This window comes from Equus przewalskii, chromosome 1 (genome assembly GCF_037783145.1).
Source record: "Equus przewalskii isolate Varuska chromosome 1, EquPr2, whole genome shotgun sequence".
Lineage (NCBI taxonomy): Eukaryota > Metazoa > Chordata > Mammalia > Perissodactyla > Equidae > Equus > Equus przewalskii.
Window position 1 is genome coordinate 132,712,642 of NC_091831.1, and position 16,835 is coordinate 132,729,476.

At 42.6% G+C, this 16,835-nt stretch overlaps 1 protein-coding gene across 1 annotated transcript in view; it reads left to right on the forward strand.

Annotated features, from left to right (window-relative positions):
• The window catches only part of MYO1E (myosin IE), a 190,737-nt gene that overhangs the window by 105,753 nt on the left and 68,149 nt on the right, over window positions 1–16,835 (forward strand). Inside the window, exons 7-10 of the mRNA XM_008526764.2 lie at window positions 2,711–2,800; window positions 7,128–7,259; window positions 9,801–9,935; window positions 11,919–12,051. Of these exons, the coding sequence (XP_008524986.1) occupies window positions 2,711–2,800; window positions 7,128–7,259; window positions 9,801–9,935; window positions 11,919–12,051 (490 nt within the window). The remainder of the gene's footprint in view (window positions 1–2,710; window positions 2,801–7,127; window positions 7,260–9,800; window positions 9,936–11,918; window positions 12,052–16,835) is intronic.

Consider the following 16,835-nt stretch of genomic DNA (forward strand, 5'->3'; position numbering starts at 1 on the left):
GTGATGGGGGGGCGAAGGGCCACAGGGTGCTGCCCAAATTCATGAGCTCATCACTGGCGCAGATTGCTGGGGATATTTTTTATTGGAACTCATGCTTGAAGGTAGATTTCACCGTAAAGATTAATTTTTTAATGAGAATAGTTTAATAAGCAATGTTATTGCCACAATCAGCTGTAAACTTTAAAAATACACATCAAAATTCTCTTTATTGTGGCTCTGTCTCCTAATTAAATGGTGCTCCATCATGTCTGGTGGGTCAGAAAACTTAAGGTAGCATCCACGATTCCCTTCCTTGAGTGAAAGGGTCTAAGAGTGGCCCCTTTCACTGAACAGAAGGAAGGTCTAGAGCAGAACTCTCTAGTAGAAAGATGGTGCAAGTTACATATCTAATTCAAAATTTTTCAAGTAGCCACATTAGAAAAAGTAAAAAGAAGCCTATGAACTTAATTTTAAAAATATTGTATTTAACCCAACATATCCAAAATATCATTTCAGCACATAATCGCTATAAAAATTTAATGAGATACTTTACATCCTTTTTGGTACTAAATCTTTGAAATCTGGTGTGAATTCTATACTTGCAGCACATCTCAGTTGGGACTAGCTATGTTGCAACTCAACAGCCACATGTGGCTCATGGCTTCCATATTGGACAGCGAGCGCAGCTCAGGAACCTAGGTTGCTGTAGTACATCCACTTGCTTTTTTTATGTTCGTGTGATGATAGCCTTTTTTTTTAATTGAGTAATTGATAGGTTACAATCTTGTGAAATTTCAGTTGTACATTAATGTTTGTCATTTGTGTTGTAGGTGCACCACTTCACCCTTTGTGCCCACCCCCCACCCCACCTTTCCCCTGGTATCCACTAAACTGTTCTTAGTCCATAATTTTAAATTCCTCATATGAGTGGAGTCATACACAGATTATCCTTCTCTTGCTGGCTTATTTCACTTAACATAATTCCCTCAAGGTCCATCCATGTTATTGCAAATGGAATGATTTTGTTCTGTTTTGCAGCTGAGTAGTATTCCATTGTGTATATGTACCACACGTGTGATGATAGCTTATCCCTAGAAGACTGACATGGAGACTGGAATCCAGGACGCTGGTTCGGGGCTGGGCTGCTCCTTTACCTTAATTTGTTCTTTCTCTTTTCTTCAGTATGCTCACCACAAGCCACAAAATTCTTGGACACTTTGATAGTTGATGGATGGGTGGATGGATACATGCATAGATATTCTCAGTTAGAAAATCAATAATTGAAGAAGGGAAGAGACAGGCAGAGCTTTCCTTTTGTTCTATCCCTACAAGAAGCTGAGTGTTGATAAATGGTGTAGGCATGTCTGGCTAGCAGACAATAGGTATAAAGGATTAATGAAGATCGACAAAATCAAAATAAATTTTACAAAGAAAAGCAATGTTTATATAAATCCATGAGTTTTTAAAGGGGAATAAGCAGCTTGAAGTATGTTTCTCGGCTTTGAAACTGACCCTATGGAGGGACCACCCAGAATTTGCGTTTGGTGCCATTGCTAATGACATGTGCCCCGTCTATGGAGTTTCAGTTCTTATTCCTCTTCTGAATGTTCAGAAGGGTGCCAAAGGAACACTTTGGCTGTTACATAGTCAATTAGTAGTTAGTGCCTTTATCTAGTCCTATTTGCTACAGACCACGACCTAATGACCAGACTGCAGACGTTTAATGTTGACTTTTCTCTTCCTGTTTTCCTATGAGGACGATGATACAGAGCTCTTGGCTTGAAATTAGTCAGTAGCTAAAGAGCACAAACCAAAGACTTGTTATTTCTGGAACTTGTTTAACCATAGCATGCGAATAATTAGAAGTACAAGGAATGACTCACTTATTGAAAGACCTCTCCAACATCAACTCCTATCTGTCGAGCTGTCTTGCCCATGGGGTGTTTTGCACACTTTTCAGTCTGGCACAGAACTGGGGTGTTTGAAAACCAAATTCTTCCCCTCCAACAGGCCAGGAATTGTTCCATACAATCCAGTGTCGGCCCTTGCTGCTCAAAACGTGGCTCCACGCTGGCAAAACCAACAACCCCAGGGAGCTGGTTAGAATGCAGACTCTCGGGCCCCGCCTCAGACCTTTGGAATCCGCATCTGCGTTCTAACAAGATCCCCGCGTGATTCATGCACGTTAAAGTTTGGGAAGCACAAGACTCTGTGTCCACCAGCTTTGTTTGGGAAGGAGAAACTGTTTAATTTCCCTTAAGGTACCTCTCTCCTGCAGTGAAGAAGGTGGAAGTGGGGTTGCAATAGGCGGGTAGAGAGGCTGGGTAGAGAAGTGGTAGTGATAGTAAAGGTGATGATCACAGCAGCAAGTAGATGCCCGTCCTGCTTCCCCTTCCTTCCTGTTGTGATTCCCGGCACACCTGGGAGGGCAGGTAAAGCTGCAGCATCCATCTTGGAAACCCAGTCCGGGAATGTTCATAGATCCTCTTTTACTGGCACCCTGGCTCCAGGGGATCCTGCATCAAGTCAAGGGAGTTGAAAGACACGAACACACGAACAGGTTTGGGTCTGTCAAAAGGAAAGAATAAATCCTCCAGAAACCCAGAGACACGTGGATCTGAGGCCTCTCACCTTACTGCATTCGGAAACCAGGTCCTTCGGCAAAGTCTGGGTTCACACTGTGTGCTAGGTGTTTGCACCATCCTGACCTCTGGTCTGTTTGCTGTGACAGCACGTCAAGGACATTATTCTGCAGTCCAACCCACTGCTGGAGGCCTTCGGGAATGCCAAGACAGTCCGGAACAACAACTCCAGCCGATTCGTAAGTCTCTCCCCTGTTTCAGAAAATGTCACCTGATCGATGATGTTGATATTCTTGATTTAAGTCTGGAATCCCCGAGGAAATAGGAGATTTTCCCACATCATCACGAGGCTGCCTTCTCAGTCTTTTCTTCCTTCTCTGAAGCAGCGAGCTGTCAGGTTTCCATGAGCCCTTTGACTGAAGTTACTTTTGAACCTCAGCATATAAATAAGATAATTTTTGCAGACAGTTCTCAACTTGAGTTTCCTTACTAAGAAAAATAAAAATTCATCAAAGCGTCGGCTTTGGTCCTGCAGAGTTTGCCTTGTGCCCTGGAGAAAAGACCTGCTTTCCCAAACAAAGAAATGAGTAGGCTAGCTCCCAGGTCTTGTTGCTTTTCTTTTGTTCCATAGACCTCGGTCTGTGCACACTGGAGGGAGTAGACACTTTGAGCTGGCACCTTGGGAAGAACCTTCATCCTCTTTGTCAGCCAGAGTGAGCCCACCGCCTACGCCACCGTCATAGCTTTGTGTATTTGTTTTATGTCTATTCATGTAACATCCTAACACCCAAAAGTGGCTGGATTTAGCCTGACAGGGTGCCTCCTAATGGCCCACTTACCCAAGGCAGTGAAAATGTCAGCCGAATGCACTGTTGTGAATGCCCATTCAGACGGATTTCTGTCTGAGTATCTCCTGAGGGGGTGAATTGGAAGGCTGGCAAGGATGAATATGAGTCTGTTTCCCTTGACAAAAAGCCACATTTGCAAAGAAATGAATATTTGCCCAGTAGCTTTGATTTATGTAGATGTTGCATCTTATCTCAACCATAGATTATGTCTGGCAGGAAAGCATTCAAGGAGCCATCTGTGAGGCTGATTCTGGACCATTTTAAAATAAATGAGTGGCAATTTTGGAGAAAAGCAATTTCTTTTTCACCCTTCTATTTTGGAAGGAAGCTTCTATTTCCACGAGCATTCTTACTAAGTTCTCAGGCAGGAATTAAGTTCCCTGGTGAGTTATATCTGTCAGGATTGCCCTCACTTTCCTTGCTGTTCAGTATTGTTCAAACTGTTTACTCACTTGTTCATCTTGTCTATTTTTCTGCTCAATGCCTGGGTTGCGTGATCTTGAAGAAGTTTCTAAGTCATGGAATAGGAAAGGAGATGTCAATGAATTTTCCCCTTCACCTTTTTTCCCCTAATTGTCAATCTCAATCAACCTTGTAAAAGTGGACTTGACCAATTGAATTCTCTAGCTAGCCATACCTCTCTTTGCCTTCCTTAGAGAGCAGCAAAATAATTAAATCAATGTTTTCTTGATTTTTCCAATATAAATTGTTCTTTATCCTTGGACAAGGAGGATACATCTGTCAATTTTTATAAAACCAGTCAAAACAAATATACCCAGCATTTATTATTTTTCTGATTACAAAATTTCATACAACCCTGATGGAAAAGACTATGGATGGGCAATTCACACACACAGAGTAATATCTGATGGGGCATCAAAAGATGTTCTCACTAACAATGAGGGGAATGTAAATTAAAACCATTTATCATTTTCTGTCTCTCAGATGGGCAAACATTAAGGAGAGTGATAATACCAGAGAAAAGGTACTATTGGTTGAAGACTGATGCATTCCCCCAGGAGAGCAATTTGGCAAATTTTATCAAAATTTAAAATGCTCATGGCTTCGACTCAACAATACTTTTAGGGTGTAATATCTAAGTTCTCTGTTAATAATAACTTATTTAAAAAGATATCCATAATATATTGTTAAATTTAAAAAAAAGAGGGGGGCTAGCCCAGTGGTGTAGTGATTAATAATGTTCGTGTGCTCCGCTTTGTTGGCCCAGGGTCCGTGGTTTCGGATCCCGGGCGTGGATGTATGCACCACTTATCAAGCCATGTTGTGGCAGGCGTCCCACATATAAAGTGGAGAAAGATGGGCACTGATGTTAGCTCAGGGCCAGTCTTCCTCAGCAAAAAGAGGAGGATTGGTGGCGGATGTTAGCTCAGGGCTAATCTTCCTCAAAACAAAACCACAACAAAAAACCAGGTCCAGAACAATATTTACAATATGGTCCCATTTTTATTTTAAAATGTGCATTATGTACAACATAATTAAGGTGTCTGTAATTCAAAGTTTGAATACACTATTACAACGATTAGTAGGAGGAGTTGGAAGTGGCATCAGGGTGGGAATATGGGTAATTTCACTTTTAAAACTGGACATGTAGTATGGAATATAAAAATTCATATATTTCCACTTACAAATCTTTTCAAGTATTAAGTAATGTATTATGAAATATTTCAAACGCTATTTAAAAATCATACAATGAACACCAGGGTACCCAGTACCTAGCGTAAGAAATAAAACATTATCAAGAGTTGAACTTTCTTCCCATTTAATTATGAAAATGCAACATCCTCTCTTTATACCTATGATTTCCTCTTCCCCTCCAGGCTGCTTTATAACAAAACTAAACTTTTGATCTCTCATTAGGGGTTTTAACTTTTCCATAACAATTTTTTGTTTTTTTGAGGAAGATTAGCCCTGAGCTATCATCCGCCACCAATCCTCCTCTTTTTGCTGAAGAAGACTGGCCCTGAGCTAACATCTGTGCCCATCTTCCTCCACTTTTTATGTGGGACGCCTGCCACAATGTGGCTTCATAAGTGGTGGGCTTGTCCGCGCCCAGGATCCAAACTGGTGAACCCCGGCTGCTGAAGCAGAATGTGGGCACTTAAACGCTGCACCACCAGGCCGGCCCCTCCAACGATTTTGAGTTGTGTATACACATTTCTATTACATTAGAGCAGTGGTTCTCAACCTTGGCCACATATAAAAATCACCCAGGCTTTTAAAAACTGCTCAGGTCTTGGTTCCAGTCCCTAGATAGCGATTTACTTGTATAGGGTGGTGCCGGGCACCAGCATTTCTTAAAGGCTTCCAGGTCTTTCTAACAGGCAGCCAAGGTTTCAAACCGTTTCTAGAAGGACTTGAAAGTTTGCCATTTACTACATCTGCCCTTCCTGGATTTGATGTCCTGTTTGGTTTCATTCCCACCCTCAGACTGATGGGAGTGGTTGGGGGAGTGGGGGACGGGGCATGTTCCGTGGACGGACACTGAATTATTCCCTCTAGAACATGCCAAAAGGAAAAGGTGGTGAAGGATGGCCACAATAGGAAGCGCAGGGGACCTTGTTCAGCAAGCTTTTCTCAAGAACTACTGCAATTCAGGATAGCAGTGGTTTGCGGTCCTTCTCCATGTCTGGTGCTTCTGGGTGTTTGTTTTTGGAAGAGGAAGGAGGAGGAGTCATCAGATTAACATCAACAGACAATTAGAGGGTGGCCTTCTTTTGTAGCCTTTCTGACACCTGGAATTGGCAAGTAAGAGGAGCACAGCAGGCACTGAGTGCTGTAGGCAACAGGAAAAACACGCAATGTGCTTTTCTTGTTCTTGCGAGTTTACGATTTTATTCGAAGACTTGCAGCCCAGCAGGATTCAGCCCTGGGATGGCTGGATTTCATCTTCATACACATTTTTAAAATATTAAATGTGAACGCAATTAAGCTGGGCATGCTTTCCAGTTTGACCCTAGGCCACACCACTCCCTAATGCCCACATTCTCATCTTTTCCTTCATTTAAGTTTACCCTCCTGGTCCTTTCAGAGGACTGGAGAGAAACTCAATTCTAGTGAGAAAAAAATGTCATTTACTTAACAATCTGGACACCTTTTCCAGCTAAATTCCAGGGTTTTAGTCTCCTTTGTTCCTATGGGTAATAATTTAAGAGGAAATGTTAACAACAACCATAACAAAAATCCCCACACTCACAACTGACTGTAAAGAACATTAGTTATAATCAAGTGTTTGTGTTTTGTGTAAAAATTTCAGATGCTCCAGAGGTAAAAGGGATCGCTTTTGTGCAAAGCTGTTGCAGTAAGTCTGCCAGAGGGAAAATTTGCTTCCTCTCAAAGAAGCTGATAGAGTTCACTCTTGTTAGATTAAGGGGACCATGTGATTTCTGCTCCATTCTTTACAGCTTCCGGCTTAGCAGCCAGGCACCTTCTGGGGGAATATGAGCAAAGAATATAGCATGTCCTTACTTAGTCAGGCTGGAAGGGTAGATTCTCTCTCCATACAGAATTGTGTGATTGGACAAAAGCACAGGTTATTGTCTGAGGAAAAAGTAAGGAAGTCTAGAGGAGAGCTGGGAATAATCCACAACGTATCTTTCACTAATGAATTTCCTGGAATTGTATTCTGTATCCAAAGCCTGTTTGGAACATCATGTTTTTGTTCACCAACCATTGAAGGAAATCCCTTACTTTCTTGCAGGGAAAATACTTTGAAATCCAGTTCAGTCCAGGTGGGGAACCAGATGGCGGAAAGATCTCCAACTTCCTTCTGGAAAAATCTAGGGTGGTGATGAGGAACCCTGGAGAGCGGAGTTTTCACATATTTTACCAGGTTTTCCTTTGTATTTTTTTCTTTCCTACTTCTTTGTTCCTTCGCCACATTAAAATTTTGTTTTTCCTCTTAGCCCTCAGGTTTAGACAATTTAGTCTGGCAAGCCAAGGAGTATTTATTACTGTAGTATGTGTAAGTCAATGTGCAAAAGAATTGGGAGAATGTCCCTACCCGCAAGGAGAGTAAGTTCTAGTTGGGATGAGAAGACAAAAATTTCCCCAAAGTTAAATAATGAAGAAAGCGTTGACATAACTTCAAAACAAAATTAGGAGGGTTTGGCTCTTTGCCAAATAGGAATTCACATGGGAGAGTTGGCCGCATGGCAAGGAGAGCTATGAGTGAGGTGCAGGGAGACAGTGCTCAGGCCAGTCAAGTGGCCTGAACCACGCAATGGAGGTGGGAGCCAGGCCTCAACCAACTTGCAAGGGCAGAAGTCTTCAAAAGGTGAACTGTTGGAAAAGAGACTCAAAATAGGCTTAGGATCTTTAATGCCAGGTCAGAAAGTTTTGACTTAGATGCTCAGAAGCCATGGAGAGTTTGGGGCTAGACTGTGTACAGGATGCTTTTAAATTGGGTTCTAGGCTTTAGCAATCATCTGATTTGACTCTTTTAAAATATTTTTAAGTATTTAAAAAATATGATACCATAAACAATTTTTTTTCATGTATGGGTTTATATATTAGTATTTTGTATATTGAGGATTCGCATTAGATCTCGTTTGAAGAAAGCCCTGCAACTGTTTTTTGTGGTTTTTTTGTTTTGTTATAGTTTGAAGATCACTAGATTAGAAAACAGACTGCGTTGGTAGCTCACATGCAGTCTTTTCAATTATGTAAACATCTTAGATGATGACAAATAATTCTTCTGGCTGGTATCTGTTAGTTGGAAGAAAACATAAATGACCAAAAGGTTGCATGAATTCAATAATGCTTTTAATTGTATTAATCAAAGCACCATGTACAGATGACTGAAAAATAATTTTGTGTATCACACACATAGCATATTATTTCTTAAGCACCAGAGAGAGGTTCATAATTGTTTCCAGGACCCCTTTCAATAAATGCCAACCCCGCCCCCATCCAGTAGGCCTCTGCCCACAGGTTGGAAACCACCAGACTAGGGGCTGGGCAAGTGATGAGGTCAGGAGAAGACAGAGTTCAAGATTCTGACATAAAAGTAATTGTTGAAGCTGTGAGATAGATGAGGCTTTTGTGGGAGTGAAAAATAATGTCCATGCAGGACTTGGGGACCTGGGGATGGTCTGTGGGATGAGGAGACATTGAGGAGCCAGGGAGCCAGTCACAGGAGGAACGCCAGGATCCTACAGTGTCACCAAAGCCGGGGGAAGCTCGAGGGGATGAGCAGCCGGGTCAGGTGCTCAGAGCTCTTGTGAGGAAGGGGTGGGGCAGGGGTTTGGGGACCAAGAAAGCGTTGGATTTAGCTGCTAGAAAGTAGCCACGAGAGTCATTTCATCAGAATGGTGAGGGGAGAAGCCAGAGTGCAGGGGTTAAGTCATGATGAGAAAGTAGATTCTGCAGCTTGAAGCAGTTCACAGAGTCAAAGAAAAGCTTCTAAAGAAGGCAAAGGGCAGTGTGCATTTGTAGAGAAGAGAAAGAGTCAGAGAAAGAGGAGTTTGAAGATGCAAGTGAGAGGGGCTAAGTGATGTGGATGGGGAGAAGACTGAGACAGAGATGAGGAAAGTTCTTCCTCAGACCAAAAAAAACCAGAAGGGGAAAAATAGGTAAAGCATGGTACAAAAAGATTTGGAGGAGACCAGGAGGAAAAGCTGATGTCATGAGATGACCTAGAACTTCTCAGTAATGGAGATGAGATGAGGTTCCCTATTTTGTGGGTGTGGAGCCAAGAAGACCTAAGAAACTTGACCACAAAGGGGAAGTGTGGGTAAGAGCTGCCTGTCTTTCCCTAAATCCTGTTGGGTTGGAGCCAGTGGTGTGCTGGAGCTGGTTTGCATGGGCTGTGGGCGTCTCTTCCCACTTCTTCCTTCACTGACATTTTCTTGATAGTTTGAAGTCAGTCGGGGTCGGAGTATTTATACCATGAAAATCAGCAAACGCTACAAATCCGTTTTCCCCCCAAGAGTTGATTGTTTAACGTTTTCCAGCACACCACTGGTGGGAGCCCTTTAAGAGGGTCTTACTACGGCAAATGTCAGAGATGGAACAAAAAGCCAAGGAGCAGTTAGTGGTTAGGAGGTTTCAGAACGCCAGAGTGTGGGACTTGAGACTGTTTTAAGTATGCGCCCAGCAAGGAGAAACATGGAGAGGCCAAGGGCAAATTCTCTGCTCTTGCAGGTCTTCTCAGAGTTAAGGACTGGAATTTGCAGAGATGATTTGGGACTCCTACAAGTAGAGCAGATATTCTGAAACCCCTAGTCTGGAAGGGAGGACCACCCATCATTTTAGAAAGCAGGGTTAGACCGTCCCATTGCCTGAGCCCAGGTCTGGTGGTGGCAGGAACGGTGAAGTGCATTTGATCGCTCTGAGGACCTCATCACGCCCACCCTGCTTTCTCTTGCTCCAGCTCATCGAGGGCGCCTCCGCAGAGCAGAAGCACAGCCTCGGCATCACCAGCATGGACTATTATTACTACCTGAGCCTCTCCGGCTCCTACAAGGTGGATGACATCGATGACAGGCGAGAGTTTCAGGAAACGCTGGTAAGTGCTGGTGCAGGGCCAGGCAGGGTCTGCTCTGCAGACTGGGCACCGCCATGATAGAAAGGGCAGTGAAGGTTAACAAAGCAAAGAGCAGCGTGAGATTTCCACCTCACTCTGCTGCTGGAAGCATGCCATTTCCTAAAGCATGATTAAGCACCCTTAAATAGCCATGTGCCCGGTTGCCTGAGGACCACTTAGTGATTTGAGGTCGGTAAATAGTGAATTCATCGTTACTCCCTGCAGGAGCTCTGATGAATGGGTAAAAACTCTTGTGAGTAGTACCTTTGCCATAACTGTTTGCCGATAGCTGGCACAGTTGTTGAGCTGTTTCCTTAGAAAGGCAAAGCGAAGAGCACTCTAACGACCTTAATCGGGGTTAGAAAATTTAGAACACCTCCAGTCTTTTCTCCAGCCACTTTCTCTTCACCTCTGCATTGTACAGGTCAGAGGGAGATCTCCACTCCATTCTCTTCACATCGTATATATGTTATGGTACCAGATATGAACCGGGTAGATTACAGAGGGGTCACATCCTCCGGGAAACAACTTAAGAATTCAATCTAGAACTTTCTGGAGGTGGGCTGGTCACCTGGTTAGCCTGAAAGAACTACCTCACCATTGCCCTTTGAGTCAGCTACCAGTGGGGCCCATCTTCAACCCAGATCAGAACGGAGTGGGAGACCCTGAATGGGCAACTACAGGTGCAGTGTGAGGGGAGCTGAGGTGTATGCTTGAAAAAGATTGGATGTTCAGATGGTGTCTTGGATGCCAGAAAAAAAGATGGTATCAAAAAGCCACATGACCTCAAAGGAGCTGGGAGAAAAAATGCAGATAAGGGGCCTGCTTTGGTCCTGGAGTATAGTTCTTAAGATATGGATATCCAAGACTCAGAAATTTCAGCTGCTTTTATTAAATCCGATGGACCTCAGAAACGGGACTTTTTTTTTTTTTAAAGGTTGGCACCTGAGCTAACAACTGTTGCCAATCTTGTTTTTTTTTTTCTGCTTTTTCTCCCCAAACCCCTGCAGTACATAGATGTATATTTTAGTTGTGGGTCCTTCTAGTTGAGGCATGTGGGGCGCTGCCTCAACGTGACCTGACAAGTGGTGCCACGTCTGTGCCCAGGATCCGAACCAGCGAAACCCTGGGCCACCAAAGCAGAGTGCGCGAACTTAACCACTCAGCCATGGGGCCGACCCCAAAACCAGGACATTTTAAATAGAGCTTTTATTTGATTTCCTGGAGATTTTTAATCAAGATCCTTTGCAAGTACCATCTATTTTCAGCCCTCCCAATGAAGTGAACAATCTCTGAGCCTACTTGGAGTAGTTGGAAAGGAGGCATGTGTGCCATTAGAGGGAGAGGGGTGGCAGCAAAAGCACACCAAGGGACGAGGGCAGACTTGTTGACTTCGTGTACAGCTGCTGCATCCGACTGTCTTTCCCACTACAGCTGTCTTGCCCTTATTCCTGAAGGATTGCATGCTACGTTTAAAGACAGAACTGCCATGGGGCCAGCCTGGTGGCTCAGCGCTTAAGTTCGCACGTTCCGCTTCGGTGGCCCGGGGTTCGCTGGTTCGGATCCTGGGTGCGGACATGGCACCGCTTGGCAAGCCATGCTGTGGTAGGCGTCCCACATGTAAAGTAGAGGAAAATGGGCACGGATGTTAGCTCAGGACCAGTCTTCCTCAGCAAAAAGAGGAAGATTGGCAGAAGTTAGCTCAGGGCTACTCTTCCTCAAAAAAAAAAAAAAAAAAAAAGGAGAGAGAGAGAAAGACAGAACTTCCTTTCCAGCATGACTTTGAGACTTGAAGAATGTGTGAACATGCCCTGGTCAGTGATAATGTCTTACAGGGACTTCCAGCTGCCACAGCAAGCTAAGCCACATAGCACTGCACAAGCCAACCTAAGCTTTGGCTTCCTTGTTACCTGCTTATAAAGCTGATGACCAGCTTGTCTGGATGATTTCTCCTTTCTCTGCCAGCACGCGATGAATGTGATCGGGATCTTTGCAGAGGAGCAAACCCTGGTGCTGCAGATAGTGGCGGGTGTCCTCCACCTCGGAAACATCAGCTTCAAGGAAGTTGGCAATTACGCAGCAGTGGAGAGTGAAGAGTGTGAGTGGCTTTGGCACACGGTTGTTGGATGAGGGGAAGCAATTGTTTCATTCCGATCAAGAGTAACCCACCACTTTCCTTTGCTTAGATCCCAACTGGGGCATTGTGGGAAGAGATGAGAAGTGACAGAACAAAATGGCCTTAGAGCGTCTAGGCCTCTTCTCTGCACGTACCTCTCTCCTCGCCACGCCCCGCACCATAGACCATTAATGAAATTGTTCCAATTTATCCTTGACCTTGGGGAAATCTGGCAGAATTTCCTATCTAGGTTTAAAAATAAAGTGATACTTTAATGAAGATTAGAGTCATAATAGCTAAATAACTCCAAAGATTTATCTCCTAATAAAAATCCTTTCTGTAACTCATCTTTAATGTCTTCATTCATCTAAAGGTCCTGAAGAGCAGGTGACAGGATATATGTAAAAACGGAAAGCTCACATGTTCACGGGCTGCCCCGTGGGTCAGATTAGATTGGATTTCTGAAAACAGGGAGAAAAGTGGACATTGATTATTGTGTTGATGTTGCTGATGATCGCCTTTAATGGTCATCTCTGTAGTAGTCAGACCCTAAAGACCTGAATGATTGTTTTTACTCTTTGAGAAGAAATCAGGTCCTTCCTGCAGAGAGTTGTTGCTGGTTTGTATGCTAGAGTCTGCCGCAACCACCGTGGCGCGTAACTTTAGTCTCTGAGGCATCAGAAGAGCTTCCAGCTGCTCTCAGAACCCACACATCCTTTAACCACCCAGGAAGACATTTCTTCCTTTCTCAGCATTCTTCAAGGATGATAAATTTAGATGCTTAGTAATAAATAGTATCCCACTCATTGCTGACAATGCAGTGAGGCTATTTCCATTCCAAATAAGGTTCTTTTTTCATATTTTTGTTTTGTAATAAAAGAGGGAAGTTCTGCTAACTTCTGATGTCTATCTGATAAAGAGAAAGATGAATTATGTTTACCAGGGAAGGAAGTAGGGTGGAAAATAATAAATATACAGGGTGTCCATAAAGTCTAGGAACACAACCTAATAGTAATAGTAACTATAACTATGTTTTGGGACTTTTTGTATGTTATCCTTCACATTTAACAGTACACATTCTTGTCCAGGAGTATCGTTAACATTTGCATTTTAACATTGACAGTTTGGGTTTCTTGATAGTTTCTGTGGAAGTAGATGAGATTTCTCTTGCCTTCTTGGGTAGTACAATCCCTTACTGTCTCTTTATGCTGGAGAACAAAGTCATGACTCTGACACAGCAAGCATTTCCCTGGATGCTTGAGCCAAGGAGTGGTTCATTGCACATTGGCATCTGGAGGAAGTAGCGTCCCCAGCCAACTGAGTAAGGCCCAGGATTAGCAACTGCCTGTGAAACTCCCTTTTTAGAGGTGATGGAGTGATGGAGATCAGGAAAGGGTGTGCTTGAAGCCAAAGAGGTTTAACAAAGAAATATATCCTCCTTCCAAAGATTTGTTTTCTATTCAGTTGGTAATACCTTAACATGGTTCCAATGGGTATACTGTTAAAGTTGTTCCATCTACCTCTTTGCTAGTCAGCTTGTTCCCCTCCCCAGAGGGAATCAATATTTCCAGTCTCTTATACTCCTTTCAAGGGGATATATGTTCCCAAGCAACTACACACACCCATTCTTTTTCCCCCACTTTTGTGCATTAATAGTAGCATATAACATGTTCTACGGTGACTTTTTCACTTAACATTTTATCTTGGGGATTATTCTATATCAATTCATTAAGGAACTTTGTCCTTTTTATATATAGCTGCCTAACGTTCCATTGCTTGGCTATACTTTAATTTAGTGAACCAATCATCTGTTGATGGATATTAAGATGTTTTGGATCTTCTGCTATTCCAATTACTAACGTGAATAACCTGGTTTGTGTCATCTTTCTCATATTTGAGTATATCTGTGGAATAAATTTGTAGAAGGAAGTGCTAGCTCATGCTTTTATAAAGGAAGAAAGCAGCCTTTCTCTAGCTATTATATTGTAGGGAAAAAAATGGTAAGATTTGCATCACAGCTGGCCTACTGAAGCGAAATAGCCATTAATAACAACACGTTATGTTGTTGTCTGACCTTAGACTGATGGAGCCATAGAATAGCCTGAACCAAACATTTATGTTGCTGAGAAGTCAAACAAACCTCAACGTAGGCACATGGGTACCTGCCTTTGTAAATACAGTAAGGTGACAAACTTTTGGAAATAAGTCTTACTCAAAAGATATTAAATACAAATTAACCTGCAAATTTTGTTGAAAGCAATAACAATACTTCTTAAATAACAATGGGACTAAAGTGATAATGCCTCTCTTTGCCCCATCATTAATGGATTAGAAAGCACAGACCCTCAACACCAAAGACAGGTAAACCACATTTACCTTGTCACTTTTTTAAAATTTAAAAATGGAATTTTGTTTTGTTACATCTTTGGTTTCTCTGTCTTCCCTCTACTTCAGATTTAAATGGAAAAATTAAATCCAACTTTCCTTTACACTTTAATGCAGTAATAGAAATCTATCTATATCATCAAAATGTGCTGAAACATTACTTTCCAGCAGGTTCTTTTATGTCCTACATAATGGTTTAGCTGAACAGAGTTACATCATTATTTTTAAATTAATCAATGCCTCCTCCCCACTCTCCCTCCCCACAGCCTCCAAGCTTCCGTACTGACGCTACACTCACACACACCCTCATGGAAATTCACCGCCTGAGGAAGTCAATATGAGCAGCCCTATAATTTCAGCACCAGGGCAGCCACTGAAGAAAACATGAGGCCGTAAAAGCTTGTACTTGAAAAACATGGCATGGATTTTTTTCAAAGCAAGTACTAGATTCCTCTCTAGACTTCCAAGCTGTTTTCCTAAGCTTGTGGCTCTGATTCTTGGCCAAATTCCATGCCTTGTTTTCTTGAGTGCCTGTGGCCCCTCCCTGGTGCCCTCTTCTACAGAAGAGCTAGGAGACATGGAAGTATAGCGTGTTTCTTTGTCAGTCTCGCCTGTCTGTTTTGTCTCAAGGACCCAAGGACTTAGCTCGTATTGTGTTATTTCTTTAGCTGTGGTCATAAAGATAACGGCATAAATATTTCTACCCAATATTTTAGCTGTGTCCCTATTTTAGCATGGGTAGGGGCTTGGGAGAAGCCCATGTTTACAAAACAGACAAATGGGAGCTAATCATTTGTTGTATCAGCTATTCACTGTGTGGTTATCATGAACAATGAGGGGTCCTCGTGAATTTACTATAAACCATTGATAATGATAACCAGTTTATCAAGTGAGACATGCACATACCTGGCTCTCTGCCTGGTGATGGTGACAATAAGTAACATTGTAGTTTCCCCTTAATGAAGACCTCTTATTTGTCAGACACTTTGGTAAATATCTCTTGATTCTCACAGCAACTCTACATGTGTCCAGTCTGATTTATGGGTGTCTTATGTCCCTGCTCTGTGCAAAGGTACGTTCCAGTTTAGTGGAGGACACATCCAGATTCATAAACATACGTGTGAACGTTAAAACTGAACTAAAGGAAGTTGGCTTTTGGCAAGTTAGTGCATTTGATTTTGTTTACATGCTGTTTGTAAGAGGATGCCCTCTACTAGTCAGAAAATTTGTCAAACACGCATATAGATAATAAATACCTTGTTCCGGCATTACACTTTTTCGAAATGCATTCACTGACAATCTCATTGGAAGGTATACACTGAGAAATGTCAGCCTGTTACGTTCTAACACCATCTGTGAAATTCAAGCAGATTTGCCTTTATTGGGAGGCTTGTAATTTTTTAGCATTAGCATAAGGTCTTTAATAAAATCCTTTTATGAGAGAATTTTGGTAAAACTTTATGCAGAAAAAGAGGACTCATATCCAAGTTCAGAATTTTTATTTGCGTCCATAAAAATCTTTCATTCATAATGGGAAAAATCTGAGCATTCTTTCATGCCCAAGAATAGTGTCCTTTATTCACATTAGAGTGTTTTGACCAGAAGTCAAGAAAATCCATTTATATCACTAGCCCTCCTCTTGGTGAGTTTCATGGCCTGAAACAAGTTGCTGAGCCATGGGAACCTCAGCTTTTCTATCCAAAGACCACAACCTATGCCAACCACATTTCCTTAGGGTGGGAAGGGTGTGCAGTGGTGTGAATAATACCAATCTCCTCTATTTTACTCCATACACGACCCCGAGAGAAATCTAGTTACGCCCCTCTCTACAAGCCATTCAGACCCCCTTTGATGCCAGCCCAAATATCTCACACCATTTCAAGACCTCCACCATTGGAATTCATCCTAACTTTTTAATCATCTACCTTAACCTTCAGCTGTAGCCAATGCTGGTCAACTCGATGCACCTCAACTGTGTCTCCTGCGTTCCTGCCTCCTCACCTTTACCCGTTCCATTCCCCTCCCCCCTCTTCTTTCTTCCTCTGCAACTGTACAAATTCTGTTCATCCTTTTAGGCCACGCCCAAGTCCCACATCTTCCTCGACCACCCCAGCAAGTAGTAATATCTTCCTGTTTGAAATTCCTCTGGGACCTGATTGTCTGTGTCACATATCCAGCTTTTAGTAGGCTTCTATATTTGGTAAACTACCTTTGCATGCTCTAGATTGTCTTCTAGATTTCTTAAATATTTTGTATCCTGTCCTCTCTCTTTAGTAACCTTACACATGGTAAGCACTCAATGAGTATGTGATTGGTTATAACTATTAGTTTGATGATATCAGGTGCTTCAAGCTCTTGGGGAATGATGCTATGAAAACACT